This window comes from Zootoca vivipara, chromosome 6, assembly GCF_965207765.1.
Source record: "Zootoca vivipara chromosome 6, rZooViv2.hap1.1, whole genome shotgun sequence".
Taxonomy (NCBI): domain Eukaryota; kingdom Metazoa; phylum Chordata; class Lepidosauria; order Squamata; family Lacertidae; genus Zootoca; species Zootoca vivipara.
The window spans coordinates 61,690,069-61,704,039 of NC_142589.1; the positions used below are offsets into that span (position 1 = coordinate 61,690,069).

General features: G+C 46.1%; 1 protein-coding gene across 1 annotated transcript in view; it reads left to right on the top strand.

The window, feature by feature from the left end:
* ARID1A (AT-rich interaction domain 1A) overlaps window positions 1-13,971 on the top strand; it is a 90,744-nt gene that overhangs the window by 66,685 nt on the left and 10,088 nt on the right. Inside the window, exons 9-12 of the mRNA XM_035121144.3 lie at window positions 1,312-1,457; window positions 1,551-1,660; window positions 7,879-8,088; window positions 8,533-8,737. Coding sequence (XP_034977035.2) covers window positions 1,312-1,457; window positions 1,551-1,660; window positions 7,879-8,088; window positions 8,533-8,737 — 671 coding nt within the window. The remainder of the gene's footprint in view (window positions 1-1,311; window positions 1,458-1,550; window positions 1,661-7,878; window positions 8,089-8,532; window positions 8,738-13,971) is intronic.

Sequence of the window (13,971 nt, forward strand, 5' to 3'; positions counted from 1 at the left end):
GACACATCTTTGTGGGGAAGAAATGCCACAATTTAGGGGCTGCCATATATGATCCTCTCACGGGATACTATCCTTCAAGCTTCTGAGGGCACAGAACCACCAAGGGGCCCCCTCCTGCTGATCTTAACACCAGAGGGAGTTTGTGGGAAGGACGTATTTGGGGCCTAAGTCATGGTTAAATACCCGTATTGGTCTGAATATAAGCCACACATTTAAAAGTCGGGGGGGGGAGAGAAAAAACGACAATACCCTCCTAAAGCCACTCCCTTCCTCACTTTCTCCCTTCCCAGCCTTGGGGGAGAGGACAGGGGACTATGTGCAGGGCAGGCACGGCTTTGCCGTATTCCTGGTGCTGTTTGCCTCGTGCTCCTGGGTGCATTCTGGGCGGGGCGGGGGGAGCCACGCTGCATTGCCAGTGGCCTTTCCCCTTCCCTGCTCTCCCCCTTCACAGCCTTGGGACTATGTGCGGGGTGGGCACCACTTTGCCATGCTTTTAGCTGCACACTGGATAATTTTTGTAAGGTTGCGAATATAAGCCACACTTTAACATTTCACAGTCAGAATTGGGGGAAAAAAGTGTGGCTTATATTCGGGCCAATATGGTACTAACATCAGCACCTTAATTTGGGTCTGGAAACAAACTGACAACCATTGAGGGTTAGGGAAGGCAGATGGGGCTGGTAATGTTAGCTATCTCTCTTCTGTTGGATTATAATGGAATTCATTTTTTCTGCTGTCCAATGTTACCTGGAAGAGACAATAAAATAAGTGGGGTGGGTTTCTTTTGTCTTGTGTTGGGAAGGCCTCTGCTTCAGTTGCATCTGGAGCATGCATACTCAGTGAGCAATTTACACAGTATTGAGAAGCTTGGGGAAGAGGGCTATGCCAATTTTAGGCGTGTCCAATTGACACGTGATCGCCAATGGGTGGGTCCTTTTGAACCCGGAAGAAGGCAAAATGAGGATGGAACGGGGTGGGGTGCACTTTAATGCGTTCCATCAATGCACATGGGGGCCAGGAATGGAACCCCTACACAAAATGGTTGCCACCTTTATCCTGATGCTAAAAAAACTCAAACCTCAAAACCTTAGAAGAGCTGAACTTGCCTCAATAGCCCAGATCTGAGTCTCACTTTTTCACCCACCCAGCAAGTCAGAGATACACTAAGGAATGCCCACTATGGAGAAAGATAATCACTTTAGTCTACCTGTTTGTGTAGGGAATTTAAGCAGGAAAAATCCCATTATTAGCCAAGTGTTCATTGGTAATGTACACAGTTGACTATTTCTAATGTAGTTGTGTTGTTTTTAGGCCATCTGGTTACCCCCATATTAACCAAGGAGGAATGATGGGAACTGGGCCTCCCTATGGCCAAGGAATTAATAGCATGGCTGGCATGCTCAATCCCCAGGGCCCACCATATCCAATGGGTGGGAATATGGCCAACAATTCTGCAGGTAAGATGCTGTACCCAGTCTTTCTGCCCAAGTTATTTGTGTTTTTTAATGGCACACTGAAAAACATTTTCATGTTGGTGTTTGACTCTCTAGGGATGGCTGCAAGTCCTGAGATGATGGGACTCGGGGATGTTAAACTAACACCAGCTCCCAAAATGAACAATAAGGCAGATGGAACCCCCAAAACTGAATCCAAGTCGAAGGTAAAAAAAAAAGTTTTCTGTAGCTTCTGCAGAGATTGGGAGGTAGTTTGTCAGCACTTGTTTTTAAAGAAATGTGAGCCTGGATTTTATTAGTGTGCATTTGACTCTATCTTATGTGATTTGGTTATGATGAAAGTATGAGACTTTTCTTGTTTTACCACCCATATTGTTGCTGAACAACATCATTTCCTTGTAGAGAGCTGCACTACCAACTTCATATGATTGCCAAATGAGGCACTTGTTTGTGCAAATTCAGAGAACACCTAAGCATTTATGGGGTTCTTTAAAGCTTGTTGGATTGTGCCTGGAACACACTTAGACCATGCCTGCATAATATTCTCCTTTATTAAGTAATGTGTATTGTACCTCTTGCCTGGGGTTTACCTCTGATAAAGCATGGCCCTAAGGCATGAAGATCTCTACAGCTATACAAAGCTTTTCATTCCAAAGCACTTTATTCTAGCTTTTGCTTGCATTCTGTTGCACTAGTGAACATTTTCTCTGGAATTAAGAGTAGAGTATCTTGTGGGTGGCACTGTGGTCTAAACTACAGAGCCTAGGGCTTGTCGATCAGAAGGTCGATGGTCCGAATCCCCACAATGGTGTGAGCTCCCATTGCTTGGTCCCAGCTCCTGCCAACCTAACAGTTTGAAAGCACATCAAAGTACAAGTACCGTGTTTCCCCTATTTTAAGACGTAGTCATTATATAAGCCATAGCAGGATTTTAAGCGTTTAGGAAATAAAAGCCATACCCTGAAAATAAGCCATACCTCCGAGGAGCGAGACCGCTGAGTGCCCCAGCCAGCCAGCGGGACCCAGCACGCTGGCCGCGGCAAGAGTATAGAAAAGCAGTGCCCCGAGCCTCTGGGAGCCGGCAAGAGCAGGAGGCGGCTTGCCAGGTCGGCATCCAGCAGTGCGCGCGGAGCACCCCGAGCCTCTGCGAGCAAGCCGCCGGTTCCAGTGGCGGGGCGGCAGGCCGCCTCGGGCAGGCAAAAAAAGAGAGGCCAGGCTGCTGGCTCGGGCGCGCGGAGCACCCCGAGCCTCTGAGAGCCAGCAGGACGAGGAGGAGGCTTGCCGGGTCGTTGCCCAGCAGCGCGCGCGGAGCGCCCCGAGCCTCTGAGAGCCAGCAGGACGAGGAGGAGGCTTGCCGGGTCGTCGCCCAGCAGCGCGCGCGGAGCACCCCGAGCCTCTGAGAGCCAGCAGGACGAGGAGGAGGCTTGCCGGGTAGTCGCCCAGCAGCGCGCGCGGAGCGCCCCGAGCCTCTTGAGAGCCAGCAGGACGAGGAGGAGGCTTGCCTCTGGGATTGTTGTTGCTGCTGCTGGCTGCCGGCGGCTCGGGGCGCTCCGCGCGCGCTGCTGGGCAACGACCCGGCAAGCCTCCTCCTCGTCCTGCTGGCTCTCAGAGGCTCGGGGCGCTCCGCGCGCGCTGCTGGGCGACGACCTGGCAAGCCTCCTCCTCGTCCTGCTGGCTCTCAGAGGCTCGGGGCGCTCCGCGCGCGCTGCTGGGCGACGACCCGGCAAGCCTCCTCCTCGTCCTGCTGGCTCTCAGAGGCTCGGGGCGCTCCGCGCGCGCTGCTGGGCGACGACCCGGCAAGCCTCCTCCTCGTCCTGCTGGCTCTCAGAGGCTCGGGGCGCTCCGCGCGCGCTGCTGGGCGACGACCCGGCAAGCCTCCTCGTCCTGCTGGCTCTCAGAGGCTCGGGGCGCTCCGCGCGCGCTGCTGGGCGACGACCCGGCAAGCCTCCTCCTCGTTCTGCTGGCTCTCAGAGGCTCGGGGCGCTCCGCGCGCGCTGCTGGGCGACGACCCGGCAAGCCTCCTCCTCGTCCTGCTGGCTCTCAGAGGCTCGGGGTGCTCCGCGCGCCCGAGCCAGCAGCCTGGCCTCTCTTTTTTTGCCTGCCCGAGGCGGCCTGCCACCCCGCCACTGGAACCGGCGGCTGCAGAGCGGAGCGCTCCGCAGCGCCAGGCGGAGCACAGCGGCCTGGCCTCTTTTTTTTCTTTTTTGCCTGCCGCCCCGCCACCGGAACCGGCAGCTGCAAAGAGGAGCGCTCCGCAGCGCCGAGGGCTCGGAGCGCCCTGCAGCGCTGGGCGGAGTGCAGCGGCCTGGCCTCTTTGGTTTGGGTTTTTTTGCCTGCCGCCCTGCCACCGGAACCGGCAGCTGCAGAGAGGAGCGCTCCGCAGCGCCGGACGAAGCACTGAGCCAGCGGCCTGCTGCCTTGGTGCCTGGACCCAGCTGCTGCTGCAGCGCCGCACAGAGCGCCCAGCAGCACCCCAGCCAGCTGCCTGGCCCCTCCGAAGAGGCCTTAAGGTACAAGACATCCCCTGAAAATAAGACACCGTGTGTTTTTTTGAGTAAAAAAAAGAATAAGACGGTGTCTTAAAAAGGGGGAAACACGGTAGATAAATAGGTACCGCTCCGGCGGGAAGGTAAACGGTGTTTCTGTGCGCTGCTTTGGTTTGCCAGAAGTGGCTTAGTCATGCTGGCCACATGACCTGGAAGCTGTATGCCGGCTCCCTCGGCCAGTAAAGTGAGATGAGCGCTGCAACCCCAGAGTCGTCCACGACTGGACCTACCGGTCAGGGGTCCCTTTACGTTTACCTTTATCTTATGCATTTAGTCTATATTTCCAGTGTGTGGAATGGCCAACCACATGCCAGCTTACAGATCAGCTTTCAAAAATGCACAGGAATGTATTTCGGGTAATGGGAGTCAACAGTCTTCCCCCATGAGAGCTTTGTAGCAGTGTTTATTATAACAGAAGCAACTAATCAGATCTAAATGACAAAATGCTGTGCGATAATTTTATTTAAAAGTATTTGTGGATGCTTTGACCCCCAAGCTTCATGCATCTTCTGTGTCTTTAGGACCTGATTTCTAACTTTTAGTTATTTTTGTTTAAAAAAATCCAATATGTCCCTCAGTGCCAACCTGAATTAGTGTATAGTTCTTCTGGTGAGGGTGGGATTCAGAAAGAGTTGTTGCAAACAGGGTTTGAATTCCTTATTAACTGGAAACTCTGGTTAGCCTTAACTGTAGCTAATGTTTGTGTCACCAAAACACTGAACTGTGGTTAAGGAAGAAAGAGAGAATTGGTTCCAGGGTAGATAAGGGGATAGGAAGCACATCATATCTGTGGCCTGCTCATATTCTGATTTTACATCTGCATCAGCCCAAGTAGATGTGGCCTTGGACATTCTATGCAGGATGTCTCATCCATATTACATGTTACATTGGCACCTCAACTTTCACCAATCTGGAATGGAGATATATTTCCCTCAAGGATGATTCTAACCCTCAAATGTTAATTTTAATGATAAGGGAAATGCAGTGATTTTATATTTTTCTTCTGCCAGGCATTTGGTTCTTAGAGAATTAGCTCCTTCAATGTTCTGCAGTAGCAACCTACTTGTAAGGTTAACCACTTTGAATATGGGATCTTTACTCAAATTGTCAATTGTATCAAATAGGGCAATGGCCAGGAGATTGTCATCTTGGTGCCAAAAAGCCTTGCACGATTCTCCCCATACCTTTTTTATTTTTAATTGCAACATAGTAGAGGAATAGTAGAGCAATTTCATAAAGCTTTGTCCTTTTTCTCAGTCCAGATCTAACATCTACAGTAGTGCTGTTGCAGTACTAAACAAAGAGTCTCATAGTCTTCCTTGTGCCCTTCAGACTTCCTCGTAGCAAAATACTAACATAGCTAAGCAAGTTAGCTTCATTGATCTTTACTAGGCTAGATAGGGTCTGTTTTCAACACTGGCAAATAAGCATGGTTCCTTTAAACTCAAACTGCTCTTAGACTTTGATTACCTGGTACCTCCCACAGCTTTCTGCTTTAAAGATTGCAGTTCCAAGTGCTAGAGGTTGGAGCCATAAGGAAAGGGACTAATGCAAAAATTCAACATACATTTCACAAAGAAATTTTGCTTACATTTTCTTAATGCTCAGACAATTTGGCCATTGCCTAGTCCCATAACATCCCCCCACAAAATGTTTATTAAACTACTCTAAAATTCACTGGGGAGAGTGATCCTCTCATATGTTGGATCAAACAAACCTTCCCTGTCCCTTAAATGAAATCATTCTCTGGTAGTGTTTTTCCTGAGGCAGCTGTTGCCTTTTCTTCTGCAGTACAATCTTCCTGCAGTGTGAGAGAAGTAAGAGAAGAACAATTTTCCTAGGTAGTGGCCCATATGGGTTCGACTTGAGACATTTTAGGAGCCCAAAAGGAACATTATCAGAACTGATTACTAACTTCTTTGGCTGGGAACTTGCATAGACAGCAAAGTTATCTTGAGGATTCTGACCCTGACAAAGAAAGCAACTTTGACCACTAGTTGTCTAACTTTAGTTTGTCCTAAAGTCTTCTTGCATTGCCTTTGTTTGGTGAGACGCCTTTCACTTTAACTAATGCTGATCCAAGACTTCTGACTATTTATCTGATTTGTATACTCATTTTCAACAATAGTTGTGAAAGCAGGTTACCCTTCCAGAAAAATAAAGGTTATTGATAAAATGACAGTAATAACAATACAACGTTGTAACAGTAACAGATTAAAAAATCGGGCAGCTAGCATTAAAGTAACATCTTAATAATAAAAGGCTTGCTGGAAGAGAGAGATTTTAACAGTTCGTTGGTAACAGATTCCAGAGCTTGGGGGCCACCAGCAAAACAGCTGCTTGGATGGTGGCCACTAGCCTGATACATGGTGGGACTGCAAAGAGGTATTCATCCTTATATCTCAAAGTGCATGACAACAGGTCATGTGCTTCCAGACTTGGAAAAATCTGCATACTATCATTGATCAGTTGCTTGAAAGTTATACTAACACCCCCTTCTTTCTATTTTTAAAACTCAAAGCTGTGCAAGCACTGTGTCTCACACTATTGCTATGACATAGTGCATGTAGTTTGCTCCTCCAAAGAGAAGTTGGCTAACAGAATTAGGAGGCATCTGGATGTGGGTGTTCCATTTTTCACCCCTGATGTTTCCTACATCTCTTACTGACTCTAACAACAATGGAGTTTCTCTTTCTGTCTAAATCCTCACTTCTTCCCCAGGCCAGTTTGTCATTACCAAGAGGTTTTCCTTCTGGCCTATGTACAACTGCATTCAGATAATACTGGGCTGACCTGCATCCATCTCTATAACCTTCTTTTACATTTGTTTCTAAGACTTGTTTTTACGGTGTTTTAGTTTGTATTTAGCATTCATGCAATTTTATTTATTTAATTTTTTCCTGTGCTGCCTTTCTGCAACCTCCTCCCCCTCCCCCCCAGTATGCAAAGTGGCTGACAAAAATAACCAAACCAACAAATTAACCAAAATCCTGTATTGGTAAACATCAGTAACTAGCATTATAAAAAGAAAATTCAAGGCACTTCTGGTAGCCATCAATTAAAGCAGAAAATCAAGATTAATTCAAACTAAACAATGAGACTACAATAAACAACAATAATGGAAACAGAAAGCTAATTAATATGAATTCAGAGCCATTAATCAACAAATTCATGGACGAGCAGGACAGATTTCACTTTATGCCTAAAAGATTTAAAAAGAAGCTAGACGTATATTCCTCAGATGGAGTTCCATTGTTTGGGCATAACCCTTAGCCATGGTCCACTGTCTAGTAGCAAACCTGCATAACCTCCGGAGATGAGTACATCCAAGGAAGTTTGTTGATGACTCAGCTGCTGAGCAGGTTCATATAAGAGCATGCAGCCTTTAGGGTACCCTGATACCAGATGCTGTAGGGCGTTATAAATTAAGACCAGCCCTTTGAATTGTGACCAGAAACAAACTTGAAGACCACAAAGGTATTTGAATATGGATGTAATGTGTTGATTCCAAGAGATAAAAGATTCATGACTAGTTAATGACCTGGCTATCATATTCTGAAATAGTTGTGAAGTTTTCAGAGAGACAGCTGTACATATAATGCACTGCAGTAATGAAACCTGGATGTTACTAAACTGAAATGTCAAGATCATCTTTGCAGTAAAGGACCAGTTTGTAATTATTGTACAACTGATGTTAACCTAGATTTCTACAGTGCACTTAGACTGAAGTAGGGTGGGTGCACCTTCATCAGAATGGTGTCATTGCTTTTCTCTCTTCCTGTGTTATGTGATGATATCTGAAGACCTACCTTTTCTCAGATTGCTTTTAAATTATTATGTGATTGTCTACTCTGCTTCTTCCTCTCTTTTTTCTCTAGAAATCCAGCTCCTCTACTACTACAAATGAAAAGATTACTAAACTCTATGAGCTGGGTGGTGAGCCAGAGAGAAAGATGTGGGTAGATCGCTATTTGGCTTTCACTGAAGAGAAAGCAATGGGCATGACCAATCTACCTGCTGTGGGCCGGAAACCCCTAGACCTGTATCGGCTCTATGTCTCTGTGAAGGAGATCGGAGGGCTGACTCAAGTGAGTTAACTTAAGCTTGTATCTGTTAAGATGCCCTTTCTCAGGTCCGTCTTACACACAACACACGTTTATATATCTTATTAACCCTGGAGGGATGTACAAGGCCACATCTAATTCATAAATTCCCAGTCTTGATAAGCAGAATTCTTGATAGGTTGCTTCAGTTTTTTAATTCACATTACTACATCAATTTGGGGTAATACTACTATTAGTGCTCCCTCCCCTCTTGAACTTGTGTTTTTATATTTGCTTCCCTAAGATGGACAATAAATTGCTTATTGCTTTTTAAAAACCCTTTGTTAGGAGGGGGGAAGCTGGTGATTTGTATTTGAGTTTCCTTACTTTCTTAAACACTACTTCAGAAGTGTATCACTCTGCCTGTAGCATGCTTTAGAAAGGAGATGTGACTTGGATTTAAAAGTTGGCTCTTCTTGCTTTGTGCAGGTTAACAAAAACAAGAAATGGCGTGAGTTAGCAACCAATTTGAATGTGGGTACCTCCAGCAGTGCAGCTAGCTCTCTGAAGAAGCAGTACATCCAGTGTCTCTATGCCTTTGAGTGCAAGATTGAGCGAGGAGAAGATCCTCCCCCAGACATCTTTGCAACTGATTCAAAGAAGTCACAACCCAAAATACAGCCTCCATCTCCGGGTGAGTCAACTTTGACTTCTGAAGTGTTGAATTCATCCTGTTTTGCAATGTCTAGATCAGGGTCTAGTAGGCCACACCCTGCATGACTATATCATAATTGCTCAACAGGATCCTTATTCTACCAGAATGTGGAACTGTTGCAGTTATGTATTTTTTAAAGGCATATTTACAAATGTGATTTATCTAGGCAGCCTTTCTGCATTTGTAAAGGTGATAGAGCATGGTTGAGAACTGGAGGTGGCTTTTGCCTGCTCCAGGCAGGATAGCTCTTTCAGATAAAGGATGGCATGCTGGGATTATACACTGATGTAGAGACAGTTGACTTTTCTTTCTGTTGTTCGCTTAAGACTTGAAAACGTCTTGCTGCATGTCTCAAATTTGACATATTGCTTTTTAGAATCCAAAAGTATGATTTATAAGGCTGGAATGATAGATTTAGTGCTGATACATTAAAGATTTCTCATGGGTTCATGGTTTCATATCTGATCTAGAACTTGAGAAGACCTGGTTTCAACATATTATTCACTTCTTACGTATAATGTTGTGTCCTTACACAGCTGCCTGTACAATCACAACATGCTGCTCAACTGAATGGGCCAAATATGATGTGTGCTAAATGTCTTTTTTCTGTTAGTAGTCCTGTGGTACTCACTGTATCTTTGCAACCACATAGCTGTGACTTTTTTAGCAGCCTGGGATTGTCACAGTGAAGGGTGGGACTAGTACGAGAATAATGGGAACCAAGACTTAACAATTGGCTTAAATACACTGCTACTGCTGTATTAATGTTCTTCAACATACTACCTGTCTTGATGTTTGAAGAGCTCTAATCCATATTGTCAGGGGACCTCCCTACAGGGAGCCTCCCCCCATCATCCTGACCAGCACTTCGTTCAGCGACAGCAGCAGCAGCAGGTCAGGGGGAGGAAATGAGGATGGGAGCAGAGTGGATGAGGCAAGGCTCAGCGATGTATCAGAGCCCCTGCACCACTCCAGCCAACAAGTAGGAGAGGGAGCACAGCCGCTTCCAGCGCCTGATTTGAGGCGCGCGCCCAAACGCTAGGTTAGGGGGCGGCGTTTCTGGGTGCCCAGACTATTATGCTGGCCCTGGAGCAGAAGGGCGCCATTGCTGGATTCTGTGAGTGACTAGGAGGTCATGTTTTCTGCTATCTCTGCACTGTAAATACTATGCACAATAAAACCATTAAAGACAGAACGGACTTGGGCGTGTTTACTTGGGACTAGCCACAACAACCCCCTGACACATATACTAGATTTTTTTATTAAAAAAGACTAATATCCACCACAAATTGGGCACTGTTTTAAAAAAAGTTTTTCTTTCTCCCCCACCCCTTCACTGTAAAGGTAAACACTGGTTTTTCTTAAGGCAACACTGCTATGATAGAAGTTCTTTGGCTTTTCTTTTTGACTTATGCTCACCAATCCTTGTTTCATGAAAATTTCTCCGAACTTTGATAATCTGTTATACTCCTGGCCATATGTGAGGGGAGAAGGTTGGAATGTGAGCCCAAGGCTTACAGTGGCTCCTTCCTGCTCAGTAAACCATGGTTTAACATGACTTGCAAGCACGGGCACTGTGTTAGTATCATGGTAGTAGAAATCGATGGGGGGGGCATGTTAAAGAATTGTGACAAGGCAGCACTATATGTAGCTACATTCTGAAGTAACTTCCTTCACAACAGCATGATGGAGAACAGTTGACATGTCAGAAGTTTTGGGGGCTGACGTATCAGATAGGAGTGACCTCCAGCAGCCAGCCAAAATGCATTAGGAATTGTGTTACATGAGATCAGGTGATTTGTCCATCAAAATGCCTTTGACTAAAGATGTCACAGGTTGATCCAGGGACCTTTGGTCCTCAAATCTAATTGGGGGCTACAAGAGTCTTAATTTGGCCTGTGAAACTGTTTCCCTCAAGCCACATCCACTCGCTCCAAACCTGGCATCGTATATGATGTCATGTGTGAGGTAGATAAATACTACAGAGGAACAACCAGGAACCTTTAAATGAGCTCCTTCTTGTTCCTTGGCAGATGGGGCTTGTATACATCATGTTTTAAATTGGATGTCAAATACAAGCTCTGCTGGGATTGTTTCAACATGGGAGTTCCCAAGCAGAGCCAGTCCCTGCCAAAAGTGGGACTTAAAATCACAATCAGCTGGTTGGCATTGACTTCAAGCCCCGATTGGATTGACCGGGCGATCTGCGTTTGCTGTGAGCACCTGACATCATGGTGATGACATGCCTGTCAAAGTAGCACAGCCAGAGGTGGCAGAACTCAGGATCCAGAACTCTGACCAGATCATGTTACTCACCCCCCCTGCTGTACAATGAAGACGTACTATTCCACAAAACAATAGTCCCTTATTTGGAATCATTCTGTCTATTTGAGCAGTCCAATACTGTTCAGTTGCTGAATGCACTAGCTGGGATTCAGTAAAATTATCACTGAGAGTAGTGATGTGCTCTTGCTCCCTGCTGGTGACCCAGTCTGAAATCCATTGCTGGAAGAGGACATGGTGGGAATTTGAGATTGATATACAGTGGTGCCTCGCTAGACGAATTTAATTCGTTCCACGGGTCTTTTCTTATAACGAAAAATTCGTCTAGCGAATCCCATAGGAATGCATTGAATTTTTTTTTTAAAAAAATTTGCCCATAGGAACGCATTAATTGAATTTCAATGCATTCCTATGGGAAACCACAATTCGCTAGATGAATTTTTCATAAAATGAATTCATCTAGCGAGGCAACCTCCGCTCGAAAAATCATTTCGTTAAGCGGAAATTTCGTTAAGCAGGGCATTCGTTAAGCGAGGCACCACTGTAATAGGATCTGTACGTACCCTTTTCCTGCTGCTTTGTGCCCCCTCTCTTGAGCAAATGGATATGCTTCCAGTCTTTTGCTCTCTGCAGTGTGAATCCTTTTCATATTCAAATACTGCGGCTGCTTATTCTGAGTAAATTTAGTGGAGGGGATACATAGCAACATCATCATTTGAACCTGAACCTCCTAGACAATAATGTTTGTTGTTGTGATAAGGTGTGGTGACATGTTGCTTGGAGTATCCAAGTGACACACTATCCCACACCACATGAATGAGGGGATGCCCCCTGTAGCATATTATGTGATGGAGGCATCAGGGATACAGGTGTCAGTTTGGCTGTCAGCATTACGATTTCATAGGGTTATATCCAGTCCTAGTCCTGTTCAGGGTGGATCAATTGAAATTAATGCACATGACAAACTAAGGTCCATTAATTACAATAGGTCTGCTCTAGAACTCAGTTGGATACCCATAATCCCTAACCCACCACCTCAAAAACAATTGTAGGTTTCATTTGCTGTGTTTATTGTACGCATCATCTTATTGCATTATTGTAAAGCCTCTCCAGGAAAGTTTGTTTGAAGGGTGAGGTTGTGCATGAATTTAAAAACTCACAAGTACATTAATTAGTGATAACACAACCAGCTCATTTTTTTCTGTGTTGACCAACAACTGTAGTGGGACAGGAAACCATTGAACACGTATGTTGCAATAATGCTGTTAACCTCCAAAGTGCTGCAGTATTCCTTGTTGTTGCCATGATAGGCTACCATAGCTAGCTCTCTAGAACTTATTACCCCTTTAAGAGGTGTACAGTTCCAAAAACTGGCTCTTGACTGATTTACTGGTACCTGCAGGCCTCTTTTAATTAAATGCCCTGTGTTGCTTTGGTTTCTGTTGGCTTCTGTTGAAAAGTGAATGCTTGTGGCTGGAAACAGCCATATTCTTGTGGTTGGATGGGGCTGATCTGTGCACTTAGGGGTATATCTGAAGGGGTAAACCTGCAGTTACAGCAAACAGCTCGCTTGTGGAAGATGCCAGGGTTCTCCAGCCATGCAAACCCCCCTATTTATTGTGTGTGGGTTTGTGGTGCTAGGTTCTGATTTGCTTTGCCACTCTCCTTAAAGCATTTGTGGTGCCAAACCCCTCCTTACAGTGCTGCACAAGTAGTGTCTTGTGTGTTAGATGCTGCCTCCTGGACTGCTACAGCATAAGCTTGCTCGCGCTCTCTCCTCCATGATTCCCCCTCCCTTCCCCAATCCCTTTCAGTTTTTTTTGGCTCCTGGTTATGAATGAATGGCTGGCAACATGTGCCCTGGGAAGTGCAGCCAGTTAGGCTTGAATTCACAGTGTATGGAATTGGCATCCCTCCAGCAGTTTGTAAATTTGTGAGTTGGGAGGGACAGCAGGGGGTGGGGACGAACAACAAATGGCAGCGACACAGGGGATGTCTCGAAACCTCTTCCTGCTGATGTCAGTGCATTAGAATGCAGCAGCGACTTTGCTTGTTGGATTCCCAGGGGAACGGAATGGAGCTGAAAGGCTATTGAATGGGGAGAGGGTGTGAGGGGAGGGGTTATGAATGAAGCTCCCTGCTGGGCTTGCCTCTGCCCTTCCTTCTCAGGAGATGTCCCCAGACTGGGAGGGAGCAGCTGAGCAGAGGGAGAGGGTGCCAGGAAGGTGGGGCATAAACAAACATGACCTGTAGCTGACCTCTAGAGGATTTTAATGAATAGCTGAAATGACTCATCAACTTGCAAGGCTGAGGCAAGGGATATCAGTGCTGAAAATGGTAACTAATGGAAACCTTAATTAAGAGTTTGGCTTTCGCTTGCCGCTTGGAGTGTATAAATCTTAGAGATGGCACTATTAGAGGCTGTGGTTGGCCTGGAACAGCAGAACTCAATAAACTGCACAGCTGGCTTTTTGATACTGTATACCTGGATTTTCAGAGTTTCCAGTGGTCTTGTGTCGAATGATCCAGAGTAGTTGCTTGATCCCTTTCCTTAGCCTTCTATAGAAGAATTTGTCTTGGACTTCCTGGGAAGGCTCCAATGGAGAGGCCCTGTGCTGTGCTTTTAGAACAGGGGTCAGCAAACCTTTTCAGCAGGGGGGCGGTCCACTGTCCCTCAGACCTTGTGGGGGGCCGGACTATTTTTTTTTGGGGGGGATGAACGAATTCCTATGCCCCACAAATAACCCAGAGATGCATTTTAAATAAAAGGACACATTCTACTCATGTAAAAACATGCTGATTCCTGGACTGCCCGTGGGCCGGATTTAGAAGGCGATCGGGCTGCATCCGGCCCCCGGGCCTTAGATTGGGGACCCTGTTTTAGAACCTTTTACTTGAGGAGCTCGAACTAGGAGTTGTGTATTTAATCT